At 47.5% G+C, this 23842-nt stretch overlaps 1 protein-coding gene across 6 annotated transcripts in view; it reads right to left on the bottom strand.

The window, feature by feature from the left end:
• Positions 1-20268, bottom strand: part of ANAPC4 (anaphase promoting complex subunit 4) — a 98476-nt gene extending 78208 nt beyond the window's left edge. The window contains exons 1-7 of one of the 6 annotated variants that reach the window (XM_033948191.1): positions 20173-20268; positions 18082-18199; positions 15182-15287; positions 10015-10147; positions 6853-6927; positions 6677-6703; positions 6510-6554 (exon numbers count right to left, since the gene is read on the bottom strand). In XM_033948191.1, the coding sequence (XP_033804082.1) occupies positions 6510-6554; positions 6677-6703; positions 6853-6927; positions 10015-10147; positions 15182-15287; positions 18082-18199; positions 20173-20192 (524 nt within the window). In that variant the 5' untranslated portion in view covers positions 20193-20268. The other 5 variants (XM_033948199.1, XM_033948173.1, XM_033948208.1 and 2 more) reach the window with 5 other exon arrangements.
• Positions 20269-23842: the final 3574 nt, after the last annotated feature.

Raw genomic sequence — 23842 nt, 5'->3', positions numbered from 1 at the left:
AGAAGCACAAAGAGATGATCGGAGCTCCGAAAATCCCGGGTCCGCTGCACATAAGCATGGAGGACCCGACCGACATCCAACTTGCGCAGCTGTCGTTGCTCAGAAGAACCCTCCCGACTACCCAAGACCGGGAGGACCACCGATTGATTGACATGAAAAGGAGAAACTACCTTCGGCAGAAAGGAAGGAACAGGCCGCAAAACAACCCGCTCCTTTGAAAACTCCAGGAAGGGAGCCCTACAAGAGAAAGCCTGAAGCTCCGACACCCGTCTAGCGGAAGTAATGGCCACCAAAAAGACCGACTTCAGCGTAAGGTCCTTCAACGAACAGCCATCCAACGGCTCGAAAGGAGGGCGCACTAGAACAGAGAGAACCAGATTGAGATCCCAAGAGGGAATCGAGGGCCTTATGGGAGGCCTGAGCAACTTGGCCGCCCTAAGAAAGCGAATCACATCAGGAATGGCTGACAAACGCTGACCTGTCACCAGCCCCCGAAAAGCCGACAGGGCCGCCAGATGAACCCGAAGAGAAGACCAGGCCAGGCCCCTATCCAGGCCATCCTGCAAAAACTCTAGAATGTTAGGCAGAGAAGCGCGAAAGGAGACCACTCCCCGCGCTCGGCACCATTCCTCAAACAGACGCCAAACCCGTACATAAGCCCGAGAGGTAGAAAGCCTCCGGGACCCCAAAAGTGTAGAGATCACCTTGTCGGAATATCCCTTCTTACTCAGGCGGCCCCTTTCAAGAGCCAAGCCGTAAGACAAAAGGGAGACGGGTCGAACATGGGAATGGGACCCTGCGTCAGAAGATCGCACTCGAGAGGCAGAGGAAGAGGATCCGCCACCAGATGCCTCACCAGATCCGCATACCACGGACGACGAGGCCAATCCGGAGCCACCAAGACCACCAGCCCCGGATGGCGAACAATGCGAAGCAGTACTCTGCCTACTAATGGCCAAGGAGGGAACACATACAACAGCCCCTCCGTTGGCCACGGTTGGACCAGAGCATCCAGACCCTCGGCCAGACCGTCCCTGCGACGACTGAAGAAGCGGGGTACTTTGGCGTTGCCACTTGTAGCCATCAGATCCATCAGGGGCTGCCCCCAAGCACGCACTAGCAACTGAAACGCCTCGGCGCCGAGACACCACTCTCCCGGATCCAAGAAGTGACGACTGAGGAAGTCCGCCTGAACGTTTTCTACCCCGGCAATGTGAGAGGCCGAGAGGTCCAGAAGATGCGACTCCGCCCAAACCATGAGCCGAGCCGCCTCCTGCGCCACTAGAGTGCTCTTGGTGCCCCCCTGACGATTGACATAAGCCACCGCCGTGGCATTGTCCGACAGGACTCTGACCGACTTGCCCAACAAAAGGGAGTGGAAAACCAACAGCGCCAGCCGGACCGCCCTGGTCTCCAACACGTTGATCGACCAGGAGGCCTCCTCCGTGGACCAGGTTCCCTGAGCAGAGTGACCCAGACACTGGGCCCCCCAACCCAGGAGACTCGCATCCGTAAGGAGCACCGTCCACTGCGGAAGATCCAGACCCACCCCCTGAACTAGGTGAGGGGTCCGGAGCCACCAACGCAGACTGCAGCGCGCCAAGCCTCGCAGGGGAACCGGAACATCCATCCCGTGCCTCTGGGGAGACCACCTCCGGAGCAGAGCATACTGAAGAGGACGCATGTGGGCCCGCGCCCACCTCACCACGTCCAGGGACGCCGCCATCGACCCCAGGACCTGGAGGAAATCTCGCGCCCGAGGACACCGGGACGCCAAAAGCAGGCGAATCTGAGACTGCAATTTGCTCACCCGGGCCTCTGGGAGGAAGACCTTCCCCAAGGAGGTGTCGAACAGCACCCCGAGGTACTCCAGACGCTGAGCCGGAACCAACCGACTCTTGGAAAGGTTGACCACCCAGCCCAGCGACCGGAGAAACTCCACCACCCGAGCCGTAACCCGGTAGCTTTCCTGCAACGACTTGGCCCGAATTAACCAGTCGTCCAGGTAGGGGTGTACCAGAATGCCCTCCGACCGCAAGGCTGCCGCGACGACCACCATCACCTTGGTGAACGTCCGGGGAGCCGTGGCCAGCCCAAAGGGAAGCGCACAGAACTGATAGTGCCGACCCAAGATCGCAAAGCGCAGGAAACGCTGATGAGAGGTCCGAATAGGAACATGCAAGTAGGCCTCCGTCAGATCGAGAGAAGTGAGAAACTCCCCCGGCTGAACCGCCAGAATGACCGACCGCAGCGTTTCCATACGGAAAGAGGGAACCTTGAGAGCCCTGTTGACCCCTTTCAAATCGAGGATGGGCCGAAAAGTCCCCTCCTTCTTGGGCACCACAAAGTAAATGGAGTACCTGCCCGTGCCCCACTCCGGGGGGGGCACCGGAACTACTGCCCTGAGATCTAGCAAGCGCTGAAGGGTCTGGCGAAAAGCCTGCTTCTTCCCCGGAGTCTGACACGGAGAAGCGAGGAAAAAATCCGGCAGAGAGCGGGCGAACTCCAGGGCATAACCGTCCCGCACCACCTCCAGGACCCACTGATCGGACGTGATCTCGGCCCATTTGGGAAAAAAGTCGCGCAGCCGGGCCCCCACCGGAACCAAGGGGGGCGCCGGCAAGGCGTCATTGTGCAGGACGGGAAGCGGGGGAACCGGCGGAGGGGTTCCCTGCCCCCCGACGGGCCCCCCGAAAGGGCTGCATGCGCTGGAAGAACCGACCCCGGGAAAACCCCGGAGACTGGAAAGAAGCAGCCCCACGCCCAGGGCGATACTTGCGAAATTCCCGCAAACGCCCCCGGGCCGCACCCCCCCGAGACGCCGGGCGGGCACGGTCCTCCGGCAAACGGGGAACTTTCGAGTCCGACAGAGTCTGAATTAACTTATCCAAGTCCTCTCCAAATAAAAACGACCCCCGAAAGGGAAATTTAGTAAGCTTAGCTTTGGACGCAGCATCCGCCGCCCAAGCGCGCAGCCACAACACACGCCTTGCGGCCACGCCAAAAGCCATGGACTTAGCCGAGATCCGCACCAAGTCATACAGAGCATCCGAGAGGAATGAGGCAGCCATCTCAATCTTTGCTACCTCCTGATCCACCAGAGACCAGTCGTCAGACTCTCGATCCAAGACCCGCTCCGCCCACCGAAACACGGCGCGAGCGACCAGTCCCCCACAAATAGCCGCCTGGACCCCAAAAGCAGAGACTTGAAAATTTTGCTTAAGGATGTTCTCCAATTTGCGCTCCTCAGAGTCCCGCAAGGCAGAACCGCCCTCAACAGGCACGGTATGCCGCTTGGAAATAGCCGAGACCACCGCATCGACGACTGGCGAAGCTAACGTAGCCCGATCCCCTTCAGGAATGGGATACAGGCGAGCCATGCTGCGCGCCAGCCGAAACGGCGTCTCCGGCGTTTTCCACTGCTCAAGAATAATATCCCGAATATCCTGATGCATAGGAAAAGAGCGGGAAACGGAACGGATCCCTCGTAACAGAGGGTCCCCCACACGCGGAGTCTCCGGCGGCGCGTCCTCAAAACGCAAAGCCGAAGAAACCTGTTGAATAAGGTCAGGCAGCTCATCTCTCTGAAAAAGGCGCACCACGGACGCCTCGTCACTGGAGAACGGGAAACCCGACAACCCGCCGCCAGCTTCCGTCCCCTCCAGAGGGTCCTGGAATTCCTCAGAAGGGTCCAGGTCCTCCTCCATACCGACACGTTCCTCCGACCACAAATCCTCGTCCCACGACACCCGCGGACGCTTGGACAAGAGAGGCGGCGGAGGGGACGTCACGTCAGACGAGAGAGGCAAAGCCGCAGGGAGCGCGGAGGAAACCCCACCCCCCGAGACCCCCTGGGCGCAACCGGGACCCCCAGCCGCCTGAAAATAGGCTTTGCATAATGAAAAGAAAAAATCAGGGGAAAAACCCCCCGAGGGTCCCAAGGGACTCCCTGCCACAGCAGGGGACCCAGCAGAAACCTGCCCCTGCTTAGACAAAACAGGGGGAAGGTCACCTGAGGTGGAAGACAAAATGGAGGGGCCAGACAGAGAAGATGGCGTCTTTCCCGCCAAAACAGCTCCCTCCACAGCCTGAAGCGGCTGAGAGACCTGAATAGTCTCAGCCGCTAAAACAGGCAAGCCGGCATCAGCTGTCAAAATATCAGCTGAGAGGGAATCCTCTAAAACCCGACCGTCGGCGGCTCGGGGAATCCCTCCGTGGGCGGACGGAGAAGACCGGGCTTCTCCACCGTTCCCTGCCGACTCGCGAGGCACCATCGGCGGGGAGCTCTGGGCGCCTGCAGCCGCTGCCGACGGAGCTCCTCCACCGCACCGGCCTGAACACCGCTTGCACAGGCCGGCCGCGAGTGCCTCGCGTCTGGAGCACAATGAGCACTTTTTCCCTTTAGAAGTGCTCATTGCTCCATACGCGACCTAGCTGTAAAAAAGTGCCGGTTAGTTGAAAAAATACAGTAAAATACAGTTTTCTTAAAGGGATACAACCCTCCAGACCAGCACTACCTCAGGATTTTTTTTTTTTTTTTTTTTTTTACAGAACAGACTCCACAGGCTCTCGAAGCAATATGCCTTGCTTGATTTAGGGGGCAAGGCTTACTGCTGAGGCTCCTCTAAAAAAATATGGGGAGGTGGAGGAAGTGGGGGGAGGGACCCCGCTCGTGACCCGCCGGGTTTGACACCCCCGAGGTCGGACGAACCCCCAAACAGAGTCCGTCCAAGCTCCGTCCGGCTAAAAACAGGGACAATAAACCTCTAAACAAATTCCAACAGCCCTACCAAGGGAGATGGGTACAGATCACTCAACACCTGCTGGAGACTGAAAGAAGACTGAGGGAAATAGAGAGGAGGGGCTAGGATATACTGTCCCAAAGTTTTGTTTTCAGTCTCCACCTGCTGGTCATGATTAGATATATACCCAATCGTAAAGTTAACCTCTACTGGTCTGGAGAGTGCTAAAGAATCCTATTTTGTCCCTATACTTGATGGATTTATTTTCAGCATCTACTCAAAAATTCTCTCACAAAACTCACGTCTTATTTGTCTATCCATCAGTGAAGGGATGCAAGTTTAAAAGATATCACAAACGCATGCTCTCATATCAGGCTGCCATTTGGGATAAAGATTTCAAGCAATTGCTTACCATTTCATTTTCCTATCTAGAATTGAGGAGACACTTGAAACGCTATCTGTTTCTTAGGCAACTGTTTTCATTCTCATTTCCAAATTGTTACATTTTATTAGTCTTTTGCAAACTGCGTAGAACTTTAAGGTTATGCAGTTTAGAAATTGATTTTATGTTTTATGTTATGTAAGTTTTCCCAGAGTTTTTTTTGGATGGTCTGCACTGACAATAATTGTGAAGTTTTTTTTAAATGACCTAAGATTAAGATGTGCTTGTTTGATTTGGAGCAAATGCTGTTATTAATTAAGTACAGTATATACTGAGGTTTTTTTCTCCACTGAGATATGTCGATAGCAATTTCCTTTGCCTATCTGGAAGAAAGTGGTGTTTAATTGCTCCCAATCCATTGTCTCTCCTGCAGTAGCTACAAATGCAATAAGCAGGTTGGGAGGTGCATCACTCAGGGAACAATTCTGGTTCAGGATGCTCCTGCGTGCCCTTCAGACAGTTCAAAATGCAGCAGCATACATACTCACAGATGCTCAAAGTCTGGGCATATAACCCCTATGTTATATGCTTTACATTGGTTAACAGTTTTATAGATCCTTCAGTTTAAGATTTTAATGCTTGTTTTTAAGGTATTCTTTGTACACTTCTCCCTCAGTATTCGCTGTGATAGGGGATTAACAGAACCGCAAATACAGAAAAACTGCGAATAACTTTTTCATATGTTATTCGCTGTTTTCTATTAAAAGCCATAGTGAATATGGTGAAACCGTGAATAACATGGTGGGAGACCCAGCCTGTTCCTGAAGGAGAGGCAAAACAAGGTGAAGAAAATGCTGAGAATCAGCAATTTTTTTTTTCTGTAAATCCTTGGAATCAGTGATTTCTCTATGCAAGCTGATGTAATTTGTGGGAGAAGCCAGCAAGCTAAAAACCGTGAATAATCGAAACCGCGAATACGGAGGGAGAAGTGTAGTTGACTGTACACTCTCAAATTTACTGCTTGCTAACTTGCAGACCATCACCCAGTTTTTACTATTTAGAAAGTACTTAAAAGCATACTTACTTCAGCAAGCATTAACTAGAGACACAAATATGTATTTATTGAGCAAAAATAGTTTAGGTAGTCAGGTAGTAGTTTAGGTAGAGTAATTTTTATGTGATTTTTACCCTTTAGTTATCACTACTGCACAATGGTTGACTCCCTACAGGGTAAGTATTACTACTATCCTGATGCACTTTTCAAATGTGAGGCGGTTTTACAGGGAAGGGGGTGATAAAAGTTCCACGTAACTTAATTCCATCCTGCATATTTTTTACCTCATTCTTGGATTACTATTTTATTAATCCTATTTCAAAAATTTTACCTTACATCACCTAGGAGCTTCATGATTTCATCAGATTTTTCTTCACTAAAATACGTAAAAAAAAAACAAACAAAGAAAAAACATTTTTAATTAACCTAAAAGACACTACATTAAGAAACCTAATTCATGTACCACAGGAAAAAAGATATTAAAGGATATGATAGTACCTGAAAATTTTTGCAGTGGTGCTGTAGCTATATTAAATAGAAATGTAGAAATTACTTAATCCTTTCAGGTGCAATGACAATTTAGTGATCTTTAATTCAACCTCATTAAACAAAACTATGAAAACATGCCCATATGGGTACTAGGAAGGCAGTGGATCCTGCTGCAGCATGCTTACTTTTTGGGTAATGCCGGCAGAATTGGCAAAAGAAGATTTGCTTCCTCCTCTGTGCTGTAAAAGGATGTGAGCACACTGGAAAATAACAAAAGAAAGGATCACAATATGCTCGATATGAATCAGCGACAATGCTTCCATAACTACTTAAATTCTGATTTATTGAGCTGCTAATTCGGCAGGCCTTATCCTTGTTTAATTGAAAGTTCTCCTGCAAATCCAGCAGTACTTACAGACTGAATAACAAATTTTGAATTTTCAAAGCATAGCTTTTATTCAAAACAGAGCCTGTGCATGTCAGTTGTTAACACAATATAGCAGCAAGGCCAACCCTCACTCTGTGTACTACTTTGTATGCAGTTGAATAGTACTAAATATTTAATGGACTTTAATTCCAACCTCTAGCATCCTAGAAATAGACTAATGATTAGAACAACGGGCTGAGAGCCAGGGAAGCCACTGCTTCTTCCGCTGATATGTCATCTGCAAATCCGACTATTTCACTTGATGCTCCTTTGTACAGAATAAGGGGTCCTTTTTCTAAGCAGAGGGAAGCATTAACTGTGCTTACCTCAGCTTATAATGCCTTATCGTGAGGTGCACTCAGGTATCCTGTAGATTTTACTTTTTAGCACCAGTGGTGGGACTGGGGAACGGAGAGTACCGTATTTTCACGCAAATAACACGCACCCGTATAAAACGCGCACACGAATATAGCGCGCAGAAATCACGATGATTTGCACAAAAACTTTGATATACCGCGCTCACGGGTATACCGCGCATGCTGCCCGACGCTCCTTTCGCCCGCCCTGACTTTCCGTGCGCTGTCCCGACTCTCTGTTCACCCCCCCTGACTTCCGTGCACTGTCCCCCCTTGAAGGTCTGTCCCCATCCTGAAAGCCTGATGCCCCCCCCCCGACGTCCGATACATCCCTCCCCCCCCCCCGAAGGACCGCCGACTCCCCAACAATATCGGGCCAGGAGGGAGCCCAAATCCTCCTGGCCACGGCGACCCCCTAACCCCACCCCGCACTACATTATGGGCAGGAGGGATCCCAGGCCCTCCTGCCCTCGACGCAAACCCCCCTCCCCCCCAAGAACCTCCGACCGCCCCCCAGCCGACCCGCGATCCCCCTGGCGACCCCCACGACCCCCCCACCCCCCTTCCCCGTACCTTTGGTAGTTGGGCCAGAAGGGAGCCCAAACCCTCCTGGCCACGGCGACCCCCTAACCCCACCCCGCACTACATTACGGGCAGGAGGGATCCCAGGCCCTCCTGCCCTCGACGCAAACCCCCCTCCCCCCCAAGAACCTCCGACCGCCCCCCAGCCGACCCGCGATCCCTCTGGCGACCCCCACGACCCCCCCACCCCCCTTCCCCGTACCTTTAGTAGTTGGCCGGACAGACGGGAGCCAAACCCGCCTGTCCGGCAGGCAGCCAACGAAGGAATGAGGCCGGATTGGCCCATCCATCCTAAAGCTCCGCCTACTGGTGGGGCCTAAGGCGCGTGGGCCAATCAGAATAGGCCCTGGAGCCTTAGGTCCCACCTGGGGGCGCGGCCTGAGGCACATGGGCCCAACCCGACCATGTGCCTCAGGCCGCGCCCCCAGGTGGGACCTAAGGCTCCAGGGCCTATTCTGATTGGCCCACGCGCCTTAGGCCCCACCAGTAGGCGGAGCTTTAGGATGGATGGGCCAATCCGGCCTCATTCCTTCGTTGGCTGCCTGCCGGACAGGCGGGTTTGGCTCCCGTCTGTCCGGCCAACTACTAAAGGTACGGGGAAGGGGGGTGGGGGGGTCGTGGGGGTCGCCAGGGGGATCGCGGGTCGGCTGGGGGGCGGTCGGAGGTTCTTGGGGGGGAGGGGGGTTTGCGTCGAGGGCAGGAGGGCCTGGGATCCCTCCTGCCCGTAATGTAGTGCGGGGTGGGGTTAGGGGGTCGCCGTGGCCAGGAGGGTTTGGGCTCCCTTCTGGCCCAACTACCAAAGGTACGGGGAAGGGGGGTGGGGGGGTCGTGGGGGTCGCCAGGGGGATCGCGGGTCGGCTGGGGGGCGGTCGGAGGTTCTCGGGGGGGAGGGGGGGTGGCGTCGAGGGCAGGAGGGCCTGGGATCCCTCCTGCCCGTAATGTAGTGCGGGGTGGGGTTAGGGGGTCGCCGTGGCCAGGAGGGTTTGGGCTCCCTTCTGGCCCGATATTGTCGGGAAGTCGGCGGTCGTTCGGGGTGGGGGTGCGAGTGGTCCTGCCGGGGGGGGGGGGATGTATCGGACGTCGGGGAGTCGGCCGGGCAAGAGGGCTTGGGCTCCCTCTTGCTCCGATCGTGGATGCGGGTGTGGGTGGGAGCGCGTGCGAGCGGTCGTTCGGGGTGGGGGTGCGAGTGGTCCTGCCGGGGGGGGGGGGATGTATCGGACGTCGGGGAGTCGGCCGGGCAAGAGGGCTTGGGCTCCCTCTTGCTCCGATCGTGGATGCGGGTGCGGGTGGGAGCGCGTGCGAGCGGTCGTTCGGGGTGGGGGTGCGAGCGGTCCTGCTGGGGGGGTGAATCGGGCGTCGGGCGGGGTGGGAACTATGTTTTAAAACTTTGGTATACCGCGCTCACGCATATAACGCGCGAGGGGTATGCGCGGTAGGTAAAAACGCGTATAACGCGCGCGTTATATGCGTGAAAATACGGTAGATGTATTCTGTGTTCATTGGTTACTGCAGCTACTACTTACAAAATAGGTGGCAATAGGGGTTCACATGGTTAGGATTATACTAAGTACAACAAAGAAAATGGGGAGACCCAATGATTCACAGTGAAAACAATCCACCATTGAAAACAAAAACTGTGGATACAGATGTTCTGGAGATAATTTATTAAACACTGACATATAAAACCATGAAAATCCCACAGGTTTTGTTTTCATTGGTGGAATTGAATTTTCATGGTTTTATATGTCAGGGTTTAATAAATTATCTCCAGAACATCTGTATCCACAGTTTTTGTTTAGGATTATACTAAGGACATTTGTAATGGCTTATAATGCTGTAATCGTAATGGAAAATAAATAATTTTAAAAAACCACTAAAAGCAATTTAAAGAAGATGCTTTCAACAATCCACTACTTTCCTATTCCAAGATACAGTTTTAGTGCAGTGTTCTACTCCAGAAAATCTTCCATAGCCTAGCTTACCTGTTTTCTTCTGTTACCTCCACCCAGTGCATACAAGTAATAGGAGAATCCACTGAGAAGGAGTGCAGGCTCTCTGGCTTTTCAACATCACACAATACCACTCGCAGTGTGTCAGCAAGGACAAAAGCTAAAACTAAAACAAGAACAATATTAATAATAATAATAATAACAATAACAACAATTTTATTTTTATATACCGCCATACCACAAACAGTTCTAAGCATTACACTATTTTATAGCATTGCAGAAAAAAAAGTAAACCCTAGAACTTATTAGACAGCATTATGAAACTAATTCACAGTCAGGCACTGAATTTTCTGCTTTTAAGAGCACTGAGCTCCAAATTTGGACCAACGCTGATATCTAAGTCTGAAACTTCTCTGCTTTTGATGCTGTATGAGCACCCAAGAGCAACAGGGTGATAACATTGCTCCTTCTGTCCTATCCCCACTGGGAATTGCATGGATTAGTATCATGTTTTTGATGCACATCTCAGAAGTGGATGGTAAAATCATTTAGGACACAATCAAGGTTGTGAGACATGACAGTGGTCTTCACTAATTTTTAAGCGAGGGCCATTTCGGGTCCAAAAGGGCTGAAATAGAGCCAACAAATATCTTCCTACTTAGGGCAATGATGCCAATAGTGCTTTTCAACATTCATTCCTACCAGAACACCTGGCCTTGGTCACACAGTGAACCCTATGCAAATACAGGACCACAAACTAAAAGTCCTAATATACACAACTGAAACCCATGATGCCAGACTCTGCATACAGTACACCACCAGAGAAATGGAGAGAAATGCATTTCTTCTTGAACAGTACAAAATATAGACATCAGATGTAAATTCTCAAAACTGACATATTTCAATCATTGAACTGAAAAAAGAATCATTTTTCCTACCTTTGGTGTCTGGTGAATTTATTTTTCTAATCATCTTTTCCCAGGCCCTGCCTGCACTTCCTTCTGTCTGTGCTTTTAACTGTTTACAAGACCTTCTTATCCATTTGCTATTTTTCTCTCCATCACCCTCTGCCCTACATTCATCTTTGGCATTAACTTTTAACATTCAACTTTCCTCCATTTTTCTGCGTCTTTCTCAATCTTTCTACTTTTCCATGTCTTCCACTCCTCCCCATCCATGTGCACTATCTCCTCCCTCTCTGCCCTTTCCCTTTCCATCCAGGTGCACCATCTCCTCCCTCTCTCTGCCCTTCCCCTTCTCCTCTTTATCTCTGTGCACCATCTCCTACCTCTCTCTGCTCGTCCCCTTTCCCACCCCATCTTTCTTCCCACAGAGGTCTGGCATCTTCTTCCCCTTTCCCTCCCCATCTTTCCTCCTACAGAAGTCTGACAACTTCTTCCCCTGTCCTTCCTCATCTTTCTTCTCACAGAGGTCTGACATCTTCTTCTTTCCCTCCCCCCTGTCGGGATCCGGCACTTTTTGTTTCCAGACCTGCAGTCCTGCACTTTTTGGGCCAAACACACTGCCTTTGACGGCCCTGGAAGGGTCCATCTAGCCCAGTAGCCCATCCTCACGCTGGCCAATCCAGGTCACTAGTACCTGCCAAAAATCCAAACAGTAGCAACATTCCATGCCACTGGTCCAGGTCAAGCAGTGGCTTCCCCCATGTCTGTCTCAATAAGACTACAGACTTTTCCTCCAATAAATTGTCCAAACCTTTCTTAAAACCAGCTATATTAACCATTCTTATCACAACCTCTGGCAACGTGTTCCAGAGCTCAACTATTCTCTGAATGAAAAAATATTTCCTCTTATTGGTTTTAAAAGTATTTCTCTTTAACTTTACCGAGTGTCCCACAGCTTTTGCAATTTTTGACAGAGTAAAAAAATTGATCCACTTGTACCCGTTCTATACCACTCAGGATTTTATAGACTCCAATCATATCTCCCCTCAGTTGTCCAAGCGGAAGAACCCTAATCTTTTTAATCTTTCCTCATACAAAAGGAGTTCCATCCCCTTTGTCACCTTGATCATTGTTCTTTGAACCTTTTCTAGTTCTGCCAGAACTGAACGCAATACTCAAGGTGAGGACATACCATGGAGCAATACAGAGGCTTTATGACATTCTTAGTCTTGTTAACCATCCTTTTAGAAATAATTCTTAGCATCTTGTTTGCTTTTTGGCTGCAGCAAGAGAATGTACAGGGTACAGGAGTTTATTAAAATCACAAAAACAAAAACAAAAATCTAAAAACAAAATGCATACTGCATGGACTGCATAAAAAGTATAAATCCTAAACGATTGGTCCCAATATTCCTGTGGACTGGACCCGACACGGTCTGTGTTTTGAAGGAACACTCCTTCCTCAGGGGTCCTACAGAAGATGATATCATAAGCGAATGTGAGACATAAAGAGAGTATTTCGAATCAGACTCCAAGGCAATGTTGAGATCTTTACACATTTGACATAGAAACTTAGTAAAGGACACTGGACCAGAAGAGGGATGGCCCTGTTGCGGTGAAGGTAAACGAGAGCTCCTCGAAGTACCCCTTACAGCAGAGAAAGAAGGTGAAGCTTCTCTGGAATACTGGTACCGAAGATCTGAATCCATAGGCAAAGATGAAGATGAAAGTCCACTTCTGGAATGAGTAGGAAAAGCAGAATGTTTTCTTTTTGAGGAACCAGATGAAGAAAGCTTCACAGGAGCAGAGCTTGACTGGCGAGAAACCTGTGGTTTTTAGATGTGAGGTTCTATAGTAGATGTCCTCGATAAGGGAATCGTTGGCCTTGACTAGTCTTGATGCCTTGATGAACACGGTCTGCCTCGAGAAGAAGACCTGGGTTGAGACAAATGCCTCGACAGATGGTGTGGAGATGAACTATGCCTCGAAGAATGGGGCAGTGATCTCAAATCCAGCCTCGATGAGGAATGTTGAGGTGTCCTCGTCCTGTGCCTCGAAGATGGCAATGTCTTATGCTGTGAGGTAGGACTGGAATTTGAAGATTGAGGTCGAGAAACTTGCAAGGACTTGGCTCCTTATATAGAGTGTTCAGATTGACCTCGAGGCACTCTCAAGGACTCGACTCCTTGTAATACTGCTGAGTGCTCAGGCTGGACTGCAGGAAGCAGGGTTGAGGCAGGAGTCAATTTGGCAAGCATGTTACCAAACTCCTGATGCAAAATAGTTTCCAACATATTCTGCAAAGCTGGCACCGAGACCACTGGAGCTGGTATAATTGGTGTGGCTATAGATTCGAAGGAAGATGACCTCAAAGAAGAGTGTTGCCTCGATTTTGAGGCACGCTTCTTGGGAAGTCTCAAAGCAACCGGTCCCACTAAGGTTGCTGGTGGAATGGGCTGTGACTCCTGAAGGACTGGCTTGGGTAGCTTACCTGATGGAGACACTGAAGATAACGGCCTCTCCGGAGACGATTTTGCGGATTTCCCCGAGGATGAGGACTTCCCCATTGAGGAAGGCTTTAATGAGGTCGAGGTCGAAGCTTTGGACCTCATAGAAGACTTCGACGGAGTCGAGGTCACGATCAGGGTCAAGGCTTTAGCTGAAGAAAGATCCATACTCCTGAAAATCTTTTCAAGTTGAACACGACGTTGTTTGAGGGCTCGATTTTGAAGTGTAGCACAGCGGTGCATGACTCTGGATGATGATCAGGTCCTAAACACTGAATACACCACTTATGTGGGTCAGTGAGAGAGATCGCATGTTGACACCGGCTACACTTCTTGAACCCCGTGACCAGTCGGGACATGGAATGAAAGACGGCCGTGGGCAAATGGAAGCCCGCAGGCTGAGACCACGGAGTAGGCCCCGCCATGACATGACAAAAAAAACAATAATTTTTTTTTTAAGACGCTACACAAATGACCCTGTAAAATAAAAAAAATTACACGAGCTGCGGTGAAGAGAAGGCACGAGTTAAGAACTAACTCTCACGCAGAGCCTTGAAACGAGGGCTTCTCAGCTCTGCGGAAAACTTAGAACTGAGGAGACGCTGAGGAGATGCGCGCCCTACGTCGGGCGGGAAGGCATTTGCGCATGCGCGGTGCGGCAGTCGCGAACTTTCTACAAGTTCTTCAAGCAAGTCGGCTTGTGAAGCTGTCCACATCGGGGCTCTGTGACTGACGTCACCCATATGTGAGAATATGCTGCCTGCTTGTCCTGGGATAAAGAATGATTTGCACTTACCTTTTTACTCATGCATTTTCCTGTACTCGGTGAACCTTCCCATCAGAACAGCAGCAGATAAAAGCAAAATAAGAGCAAACTATACCCAATACACACTAGGGAGTCTAATTTTAAATCTATTTAGAAACTTGAACTGATCTGACCTAGAAGCTATTTAGATAGCAGACTGAGATCTACAAGTAACAACCAAGTATTGCCTGAAGAAGCTCCAGATCCTAAATGTGTAATGCTCTTCCCACAATACCCCACCCTGGCAGGTAAAATTTAATGCAAATTGATCATTCATGGTAACACAGATTCTTGGGGACAGCAGTAGAATCAACCCATAAATTTCATTTCACATAGAAAACTTTTTACATTAGAGGTTCCCACATACTTTAGTTATGAGTATTCTTCTTCCTCATGGAATCTGTTTCACTATACCCTCAACTACTGTTGCTAGGTGTCTTGGGCTAGAGTACCATATAAACACTTAAACAGAATAAGTACATCCATACATCTGTGATTTCAAATACTGCCTCCAATGCAAGAGAAAATATACAACAGGAATAAAAAAACCACTCCATATTCCTTATTTTCAAACAATTTTGTGGACTAAATTATGACAGCATGAGTTTGAATCACAAGATACCTTCTCCAAGTATAAACAGCACTGGGGTCATCACACTGAATGCAGCCTAATGAATAGGCACATTTATTTTTATATAACGCAAAATATTGTTACCATATGGGATTTAAACTTCAACTGGCTTAATTTAGACACTAGGTTATGTGTGGAAAACAGAACATATAAAGATCTCTTTGGATCTGGATTTGTTTTATTACACCAGCAATACAAAATGTTTCCAGCATTTAGGCTAGGGGGACGGCAACAGTATCTTCTTGGAAGATGTTAACAAGGCAGAGATTTCCCCAAGCAAATGTGTTGCACTGCTAAAACCTGACTTCGATACTGAATATGACACCATATGTTTTTTATTAATTGATATTACTTTTGCCATCAGGTCTCCATACAAGCGATGTCACTTCTTTTCCAGTGTTTTCATTTGGTGGTAAACTCCAGACTCGTTGAAAGTTTGCTAGCCGATGAAGTAAAACCTGAGAAACAGAGGTAAACTGTTATGTTACCATATATTGTGCATAAAATAAATCTCCCTGCTTGCACATGTTTAGCGCATGACACTGTAAAATAGTAACTTCTTTTAGTGCTTAAAACATACCTAAACAATTTTAAACTCCTAACAAGAAAGCACAATGGCATCACTGATGTTGCATGATGCTCTGCCTTTTGTTATTTGGGTTTCCCGTAACAAAACGGGGATAAATCAAACACTGTAAACCCAAGTGTATAATACTATAAATAGATCAAATGACGTCTTGAGCAGAAAAAGAAGTGGGAGAACAGAAAGAGAAAGAAATGTGAGCTATTTTGCCTGCATCAATCAGGGTCTTCTGAAGCAGCTGATTGTGAAACGTGTAGGACCTGAGACCCATTTGTACTTACTCACACGTTTACATGCAGCTAAGTTTGGAATTTTTTACTTTTTGATGTGGTGAATTGACTTTTGTCTTTCCATTTAAATATATTAAGTAATTTGATAAAAAGTACTTTATACACTCATTGTGGTGCAATGATTGAAAACTTGAGACGTTTTCAAAGGTGGGCTTTCTAGTTCACTGACAGAGTGTTTTTACCTTGTAAAAGTTCTCTGAGCACAATATAAGTGCGACTTAGTAAATGCTGTGAATATTTTGCTATAAGCCCAGAGTGTATTCTTTTGTTATTTGGGACCATAACTATGGAACTCATAACCAAAAGAAATCTGCATGACCCTTGGAAAAGGGTATCTCAGAAGAATGTGAACATCAACTATATGGGGAATAAGGAATGGACCGTATGGATTATGACCCCCTCTTGCCATTACATGATTACAACTAATATAAAATACTGTAGTTACATTCAGAAAGCTAAAAAAAAAAATCTTTGACCATCTAATGATGGAAGAAAACTGGTTCCCAGTTGCCTGCAGAAACCCCATGTACTAGATGTCCTTCATTACTTTTTAGTTCTTAGATCCCATGTGCACCTTCCCATTCTCTTTGCTCTACTGAACTAAACTTCTTGCTGCTATCACACTACAGTAAGATTCAACTCAACAGACTACTCCACTTTCAGAGTAACTGCACCACTTCTTCAGAATGGCCTTGCATTAGACCTTTAATTAGAATCCTCTTATAAGCAATTTAAGGTAGCTTTTAAAGCCCATTACTTCAACCTAGATTTCCCAAATTAATTCACTGCTGCACTCTTGAATCCCCTGACTAACTGGTTCAGTCGGTCTGTGAACCTGTGATCAACATCTCCTTATTCTTTTCCCTTTCCTATTTGTCTGCCTTCTTCCCTATTCCTTTTTAATTTGAATTGTACATTTGTATTTTTTTGGAATTTATTATTTTAACTGTTATATATTTTTTATTTTTCAAACCACTTAGATTGTTATGATAGGCAGTATATTAAAAAAAAGAAAAAAAAAGAAAACTTGAACCTTGAAAACTAGATAGGGATCTTTACCAGAAAGAACCTGCAGAAATAACCACCAAACACACCATTTTGGGTGAAACATGTTTAAAGGATGCTCTTGTGGCTAATGCCCTGAACATCAAGTTGAGATTCCATAGTACCACTGTTCTTGATTCCCCCTGAACGTATCCTCTGCAGCACAATAATACTGTACCACTATTTGGATTCTGAGTTAAAAGTTTGACCTCTCTTAAAGAATAACAGCAGCAAGAGTAAGGTTGTCTTGAAAGGAGAAGTTGCCTTTCCTGTCATCATGCTTCAAATATCTCTATACTCTGATATATGCCTAAGAAATGGACTACTTCCTTGTCTTCAATAGGGTCATAAATGACTAGTGTTGAGACTGCAAGGTTGTCTAACCAGGAATACTCAACAGCCAAGTCATAAGAGAGAATTGATATGACTATCCGATCCTGGCATCCATCAGATCCTGGTATAGAATCACTTTGACTAGAGGAAGCCACAGTATCTTCTATCCTGATCACCATCAGGTCAGTATACCATGTTCTTCAGGCCCAGCTGAATGCTACCAAGACCACTAGATCTGGATGATCCTGTATTCTCTGGACCATCCACCCTATCACTGACAATGAAGGAAATGCAAAACGAACTCTAAAAATTCAAACACAGCTGGGATAAGGCAACTAACCCCACTGAACCTGGTTCTCTCCTTTAACTGAAGAACCTTGTTGCCTGAAATTTTGCCAAGTTGCCATCAGATCCACCCAGTGGCATAGCGAAACAGCAAATTTTGGATGGGTCAACAAGAAGAATAAGTGGGCAGATGCATTTCCTCTCTGTTCCTACCCTCCCTTTCTGTCCCATTTCTCTCCTGCTCCCCTAATCGTTCACTTTTAAAATTAAATACTTTAGCTGGTAGTGTTCCCCAAGCACCGCCAGCTGAAGAATTTTACAGCTGCCATAATTCCCCTAAGGGCAGTCAGTGGCAGCATTCCCAGCTGCCAACTCCAGCACCCCATGCATGTTCAGTATTCTTCCCTCTTCTGTTTTCCAAGTTTGCTACTGATTGTTGACAGCTGTAACAATTGAGAAAGGCTATCTCTGAATGGCACCAGGGCCCTCCCTGCGCTACATTCCGGCTTCTATCATGCAACTTCTTATTTCCGCATAGGCAGGATGCAGCAGAGGGAAGGCATTGGAGCCAGCCAGATGGAAGTCAGGAATGCTAGCACTGACTACCATGAAGGGAGTCATGCAGCTGCCAACATCTTCAGCTGACACCAGTTAAAGTATATGCAAAACTAACCCCCTTGCATTTTTTATGAATTTAGTAATAAATGACTTGCTTACCTCCCCAACTTTATTAGCAAGTGCAATCAGATCTCTCTTAGGTGACCATGCCATAAAGATTATTTCATGGGGAAGTTGTCTTTCCCCAACTTGTCGAAAAACAGGCATCTTTACAATCCTAGAAGTAGAGCAAACAAATAGAATGACAGCTTTTTTTCTTAACGTCTTACTACTCTTCTAGTGGGACATAAATTTAGAGCAGGTGTTCTTAGCCTGTGGTTCCTGCAAGGACAAGGGGATACTCAACAAAGCAGTAAGTACTGTGGTAAATTTAAAATGAATTAGAGAAAATATTTCTTCACTCAATGTGTAATTAAACTCAGGAATTTGTTACCACAAAATGTGGTAAAAGCAGTTAGCAAAGTAGAGTTTAAGTTCTTTGAAGAAAAATCCATAAGCTATAATTAAGATGGGCTGAGGAAAATCTACTGTTTGGTCATGGGATAAGCATAAAACCTATTTTCATTCTTTTGGGATCTAGTCAGGCACTTGTGGCTTGGACTAGCCATTGTTGGAAACAGGATCCTGGGCTTGATGGACCTTTGGTCTGTCCCAGAATGGCAATACTGATGTTCTTATGAGACAATTTATTGAAACTTTCTAGACAGAGTGAAGGCAGTTATTTTGACAGCTACTGGTGGTAGAACAGTATAGTACTATAAATTCTGCCTGATTCAGGGAAAAAAATTTCGATTCAATTTGGCCTATTGAATTGATTTTTTGATTTGATTTTCTCACCCAGTCAGGCGCTTCTTCAAATGCCCTGGTAGGTTTATTTTGTAGCCTCTTCACCCACCCCATGCTGGTGCTGTGGTGTAAACAAAAAAAATTTTCTTCTCTCTTTTAGGTCCTAGCTCACACTCACTGTCTAACACCAGCTCTGTCAGGATACACATTTCAAATCTGACATATTGTAATCACAAAATGGAAAATAACATTATTTTTTCTATCCTTTGTTGTCTTATCATTTTATTATACAAATCATGTTGGTTCCAGGCTCTGGTTTCTGTTTGTCTTCCGTTAACTCACTCACTAGAGTCTTCTGCCCATTTGACATTTTCTTCTTTCTCCATGCTCACCATCCATCTTCCATCTCTGTACCTTCCCTTCCACTGCATATCCAACATTTCTGTTTCTTTCCCAGTGTCTACCATCTCTCTCTCTCTCCCTGCCTTGTGCTCTGGGTCAGTCTCTCCCTTCCTCCCCTCTATTATCATGTGTAACATTTCTTTCTCTCTCCCCATGCACCATCTCTCCCTGCCCTCCACCCTATGTCCAACATTTCTCCCTGTCTTCTCCATGCATGTCTCCCTCTCTCCACCATATGCAGGATTTCTCCCTCTCACCCCTTTCTACCTCTTTGCTGCATGTCTCCCTTCCTCCACCCTATGTCCAAAAATTATTTCTCTCTCCTCTCTCCCCCATGTGTAGCAGCTTTCCATCCCTCCTATCCTTCTGTGTAGAACCTCCCGACTGCAACCACCTCTCCCCCCCCCCCAGGTGAGACCTGACATACCTTCGGGCTTCCTAAAGCAGTGGCAGCCAGCTGGCAGAGACAGTGCTGTGAACAGCCTGCATGTGGCCTGCCCCACCAGAGTTTCCCCTCTGCTGCATCATCAGTGACACGGCAGAGGGAAAGCCCCAGCAGGGTAGGCCATGAACAGCCTGTTCAGAGCACTGCCTCTGCTGGTAGGCCACCACTGCCACTGCTGCTTTAGGAGGCCCGGAGGTATGTCAGGTCTCACCGGGGGAGGAGGGTTGGTCACGGAATCAGTGAGTCTGATTTTGGGGGGAAAACAAATTGATTCAAATCGATTTACTGAAGTGAATCGGGCAGCTCTAGTTAGCAGTATTAGTGGCTAACAGTAAGTGATACAAGTAGCTGTAAAAAACAAAGAAACAAATAGTGTTCTCCCTAGCGTGTTTCAGCCGACCGCACCGCCCAGTTACTTTAAGTGAGCTGCAGAGACCGCGCCGGACCGGTTCCGGCATCTGATATCGGACTCGCGACTCGGCGGTGGTTCGCGCATGAATTGTCAAGCGCCTGCTTCTTCCGGTTTGCCTGCACCCCGTACTTGAAGGTGAACAGACCTTTCCTGCCTGAACCACATCTTCAGCAGCACTTAATTCAACACGCAAGCTTCGGATAATGCCTGTTCTTCCGCGCATGCTCAGATCAGTTCTAACTGAGCATGAGCAGAAGAAACAGCATTAGCGACCAAAGTAAGCTTGCTGAATTAAGTGCTACAGCGCTGCTACAAGGATTTTCCATGAATCACACCACTGCTCACGGTGGAGTGCGGGCTGGAAAGGGGCAATTTGCATAGCGCGCCAAGGGGTTGTATTTCGATTGGTCCAACGCCTTGGCGCGCTATGCAAATTAGTCCTTCCACGCCCCTACTCCTTCACCGTGAGCAGGGAAGGGTAATTTGCATAGTGTTTTTTAACATCGATCTATTTCGCCCATGCTCCATAGGTCCGCCCCTTCAACGTCGGAACTTTTGTTTCCCGCTGTGCTGAGGGACGAGGCAGAAAGTTTTGGGTGGGTTAGGGTGATTGTTCTAACTTCTCTCTGTGCTTTCAGCAGGGTATTTTTGGAAAGAAAAAAAGTTGTAAGCTCTTTCAAGCAGACACTATTTTCTTACTTTTAACTCTGTGCAGCCTGTGTAGTCTGGTAGACCTATAGAAAAATTGTATATTAAATTTTTGGAGAGAAAAAAAAGTTGTAAGCTTTTTCGAGGAGAGACTATTTTCTTACTTATAACTCTGTGCAGCCTGGTTGTCTGGTAGACCTATAGAAATATTTAATAGTAGTAGGTCCTCCAGAAAGGGGGGGAGGAAAGAGTCCAGGGCCAGACTTGGCTGTGCTTTTCCCTCTTTATGACTCTGCAGCGCTGCGTACATCTGAGTGCGCTATAGAAATATTTAATAGCAGTAGGTCCTCCAGAAAGGGGGGTGAAAAAAAGAGTCCAGGGCCAGACTTGGCTGTGCTTTTCCCTCTTTGTGACTCTGTGCAACGCTGCTGCATCTGAGAGCGCTATAGAAATATTTAATAGCAGTAGGTTCTCCAGAAAGGGGGGAAAAAAAAGAGTCCAGGGCCAGACTTGGCTGTGCTTTTCCCTCTTTGTGACTCTGTGCAACGCTGCTGCATCTGAGAGCGCTATAGAAATATTTAATAGCAGTAGGTTCTCCAGAAAGGGGGAAAAAAAAAAAAGAGTCCAGGGCCAGACTTGGCTGTGCTTTTCCCTCTTTGTGACTCTGTGCAACGCTGTTGCATCTGAGAGCGCTATAGAAATATTTAATAGCAGTAGGTTCTCCAGAAAGGGGGGAAAAAAAAGAGTCCAGGGCCAGACTTGGCTGTGCTTTACCCTCTTTGTGACTCTGTGCAACGCTGCTGCATCTGAGAGCGCTATAGAAATATTTAATAGCAATAGGTTCTCCAGAAAGGGGGAAAAAAAAAAGAGTCCAGGGCCAGACTTGGCTGTGCTTTTCCCTCTTTGTGACTCTGTGCAACGCTGCTGCATCTGAGAGCGCTATAGAAATATTTAATAGCAGTAGGTCCTCCAGAAAGGAGAAAAAAAGAGTCCAGGGCCAGACTTGGCTGTGCTTTTCCCTCTTTGTGACTCTGTGCAACGCTGCTGCATCTGAGAGCGCTATAGAAATATTTAATAGCGGTAGGTCCTCCAGAAAGGGGAAAAAAAAAGAGTCCAGGGCCAGACTTGGCTGTGCTTTTCCCTCTTTGTGACTCTGTGCAATGCTGCTGCATCTGAGAGCGCTATAGCAATATTTAATAGCAGTAGGTCCTCCAGAAGGGGGGGGGGGGAAGAGTCCAGGGCCAGACTTGGCTGTGCTTTTCCCTCTTTGTGACTCTGTGCAACGCTGCTGCATCTGAGAGCGCTATAGAAATATTTAATAGCAGTAGGTTCTCCAGAAAGGGTGGGAAAAAAAGAGTCCAGGGCCAGACTTGGCTGTGCTTTTCCCTCTTTGTGACTCTGTGCAACGCTGCTGCATCTGAGAGCGCTATAGAAATATTTAATAGCAGTAGGTTCTCCAGAAAGGGGGAAAAAAAAAAAGAGTCCAGGGCCAGACTTGGCTGTGCTTTTCCCTCTTTGTGACTCTGTGCAACGCTGTTGCATCTGAGAGCGCTATAGAAATATTTAATAGCAGTAGGTTCTCCAGAAAGGGGGGAAAAAAAAGAGTCCAGGGCCAGACTTGGCTGTGCTTTTCCCTCTTTGTGACTCTGTGCAACGCTGCTGCATCTGAGAGCGCTATAGAAATATTTAATAGCAGTAGGTTCTCCAGAAAGGGGGAAAAAAAAAAGAGTCCAGGGCCAGACTTGGCTGTGCTTTTCCCTCTTTGTGACTCTGTGCAACGCTGCTGCATCTGAGAGCGCTATAGAAATATTTAATAGCAGTAGGTCCTCCAGAAAGGAGAAAAAAAAAAGAGTCCAGGGCCAGACTTGGCTGTGCTTTTCCCTCTTTGTGACTCTGTGCAACGCTGCTGCATCTGAGAGCGCTATAGAAATATTTAATAGCGGTAGGTCCTCCAGAAAGGGGAAAAAAAAGAGTCCAGGGCCAGACTTGGCTGTGCTTTTCCCTCTTTGTGACTCTGTGCAACGCTGCTGCATCTGAGAGCGCTATAGAAATATTTAATAGCAGTAGGTCCTCCAGAAAGGAGAAAAAAAGAGTCCAGGGCCAGACTTGGCTGTGCTTTTCCCTCTTTGTGACTCTGTGCAACGCTGCTGCATCTGAGAGCGCTATAGAAATATTTAATAGCGGTAGGTCCTCCAGAAAGGGGAAAAAAAAGAGTCCAGGGCCAGACTTGGCTGTGCTTTTCCCTCTTTGTGACTCTGTGCAATGCTGCTGCATCTGAGAGCGCTATAGCAATATTTAATAGCAGTAGGTCCTCCAGAAGGGGGGGGGGGGGAAGAGTCCAGGGCCAGACTTGGCTGTGCTTTTCCCTCTTTGTGACTCTGTGCAACGCTGCTGCATCTGAGAGCGCTATAGAAATATTTAATAGCAGTAGGTTCTCCAGAAAGGGGGGAAAAAAAAGAGTCCAGGGCCAGACTTGGCTGTGCTTTTCCCTCTTTGTGACTCTGTGCAACGCTGCTGCATCTGAGAGCGCTATAGAAATATTTAATAGCAGTAGGTTCTCCAGAAAGGGGGGAAAAAAAAGAGTCCAGGGTCAGACTTGGCTGTGCTTTTCCCTCTTTGTGACTCTGTGCAACGCTGCTGCATCTGAGAGCGCTATAGAAATATTTAATAGCAGTAGGTTCTCCAGAAAGGGGGGAAAAAAGTCTAGGGCCAGACTTGGTGGTGCCTTTCCCTCTTCTTTCATCACAGAGTGTTTGGGGCAGGTTAAGCCTAGAAGAGCAAAAATAAAAATCCTTGTAGCACTCACTGGTTCCTGTTAAATGAAAGGGATTCCTTTTTTTTTGTTCATATCTTGCCCTGCCATAGTGTAAGTGTGCACTGAATATCCAATAGGCTCCCACGTTACCACTCAAAAGTCTTATTCATTGGTACTTTTCATTTTACCAACATGAGTAAAAAAAGTGTTCAGAAAACAACACTGCTCAGTTATTTCAGAAAAGAGACGCCACAAACCAATGAAGGTGCAGCGTCAACTGCTGATGTGGCAATTTCATTCAAAGACATTGCAGAGGCTGGTCCATCAGGGGAAATCTTTTCAGCACACACTCTGCCAATTGATAAATCTAAGCACCGCTTATCCGGCATAAACAAACAATGGTTTAAAGAGT

This window comes from Geotrypetes seraphini, chromosome 1, assembly GCF_902459505.1.
Source record: "Geotrypetes seraphini chromosome 1, aGeoSer1.1, whole genome shotgun sequence".
NCBI classification, from domain to species: Eukaryota; Metazoa; Chordata; class Amphibia; order Gymnophiona; family Dermophiidae; genus Geotrypetes; species Geotrypetes seraphini.
Note: the sequence above shows the minus strand (reverse complement) of the source record. Positions and strands in the feature narration are given on the sequence as shown.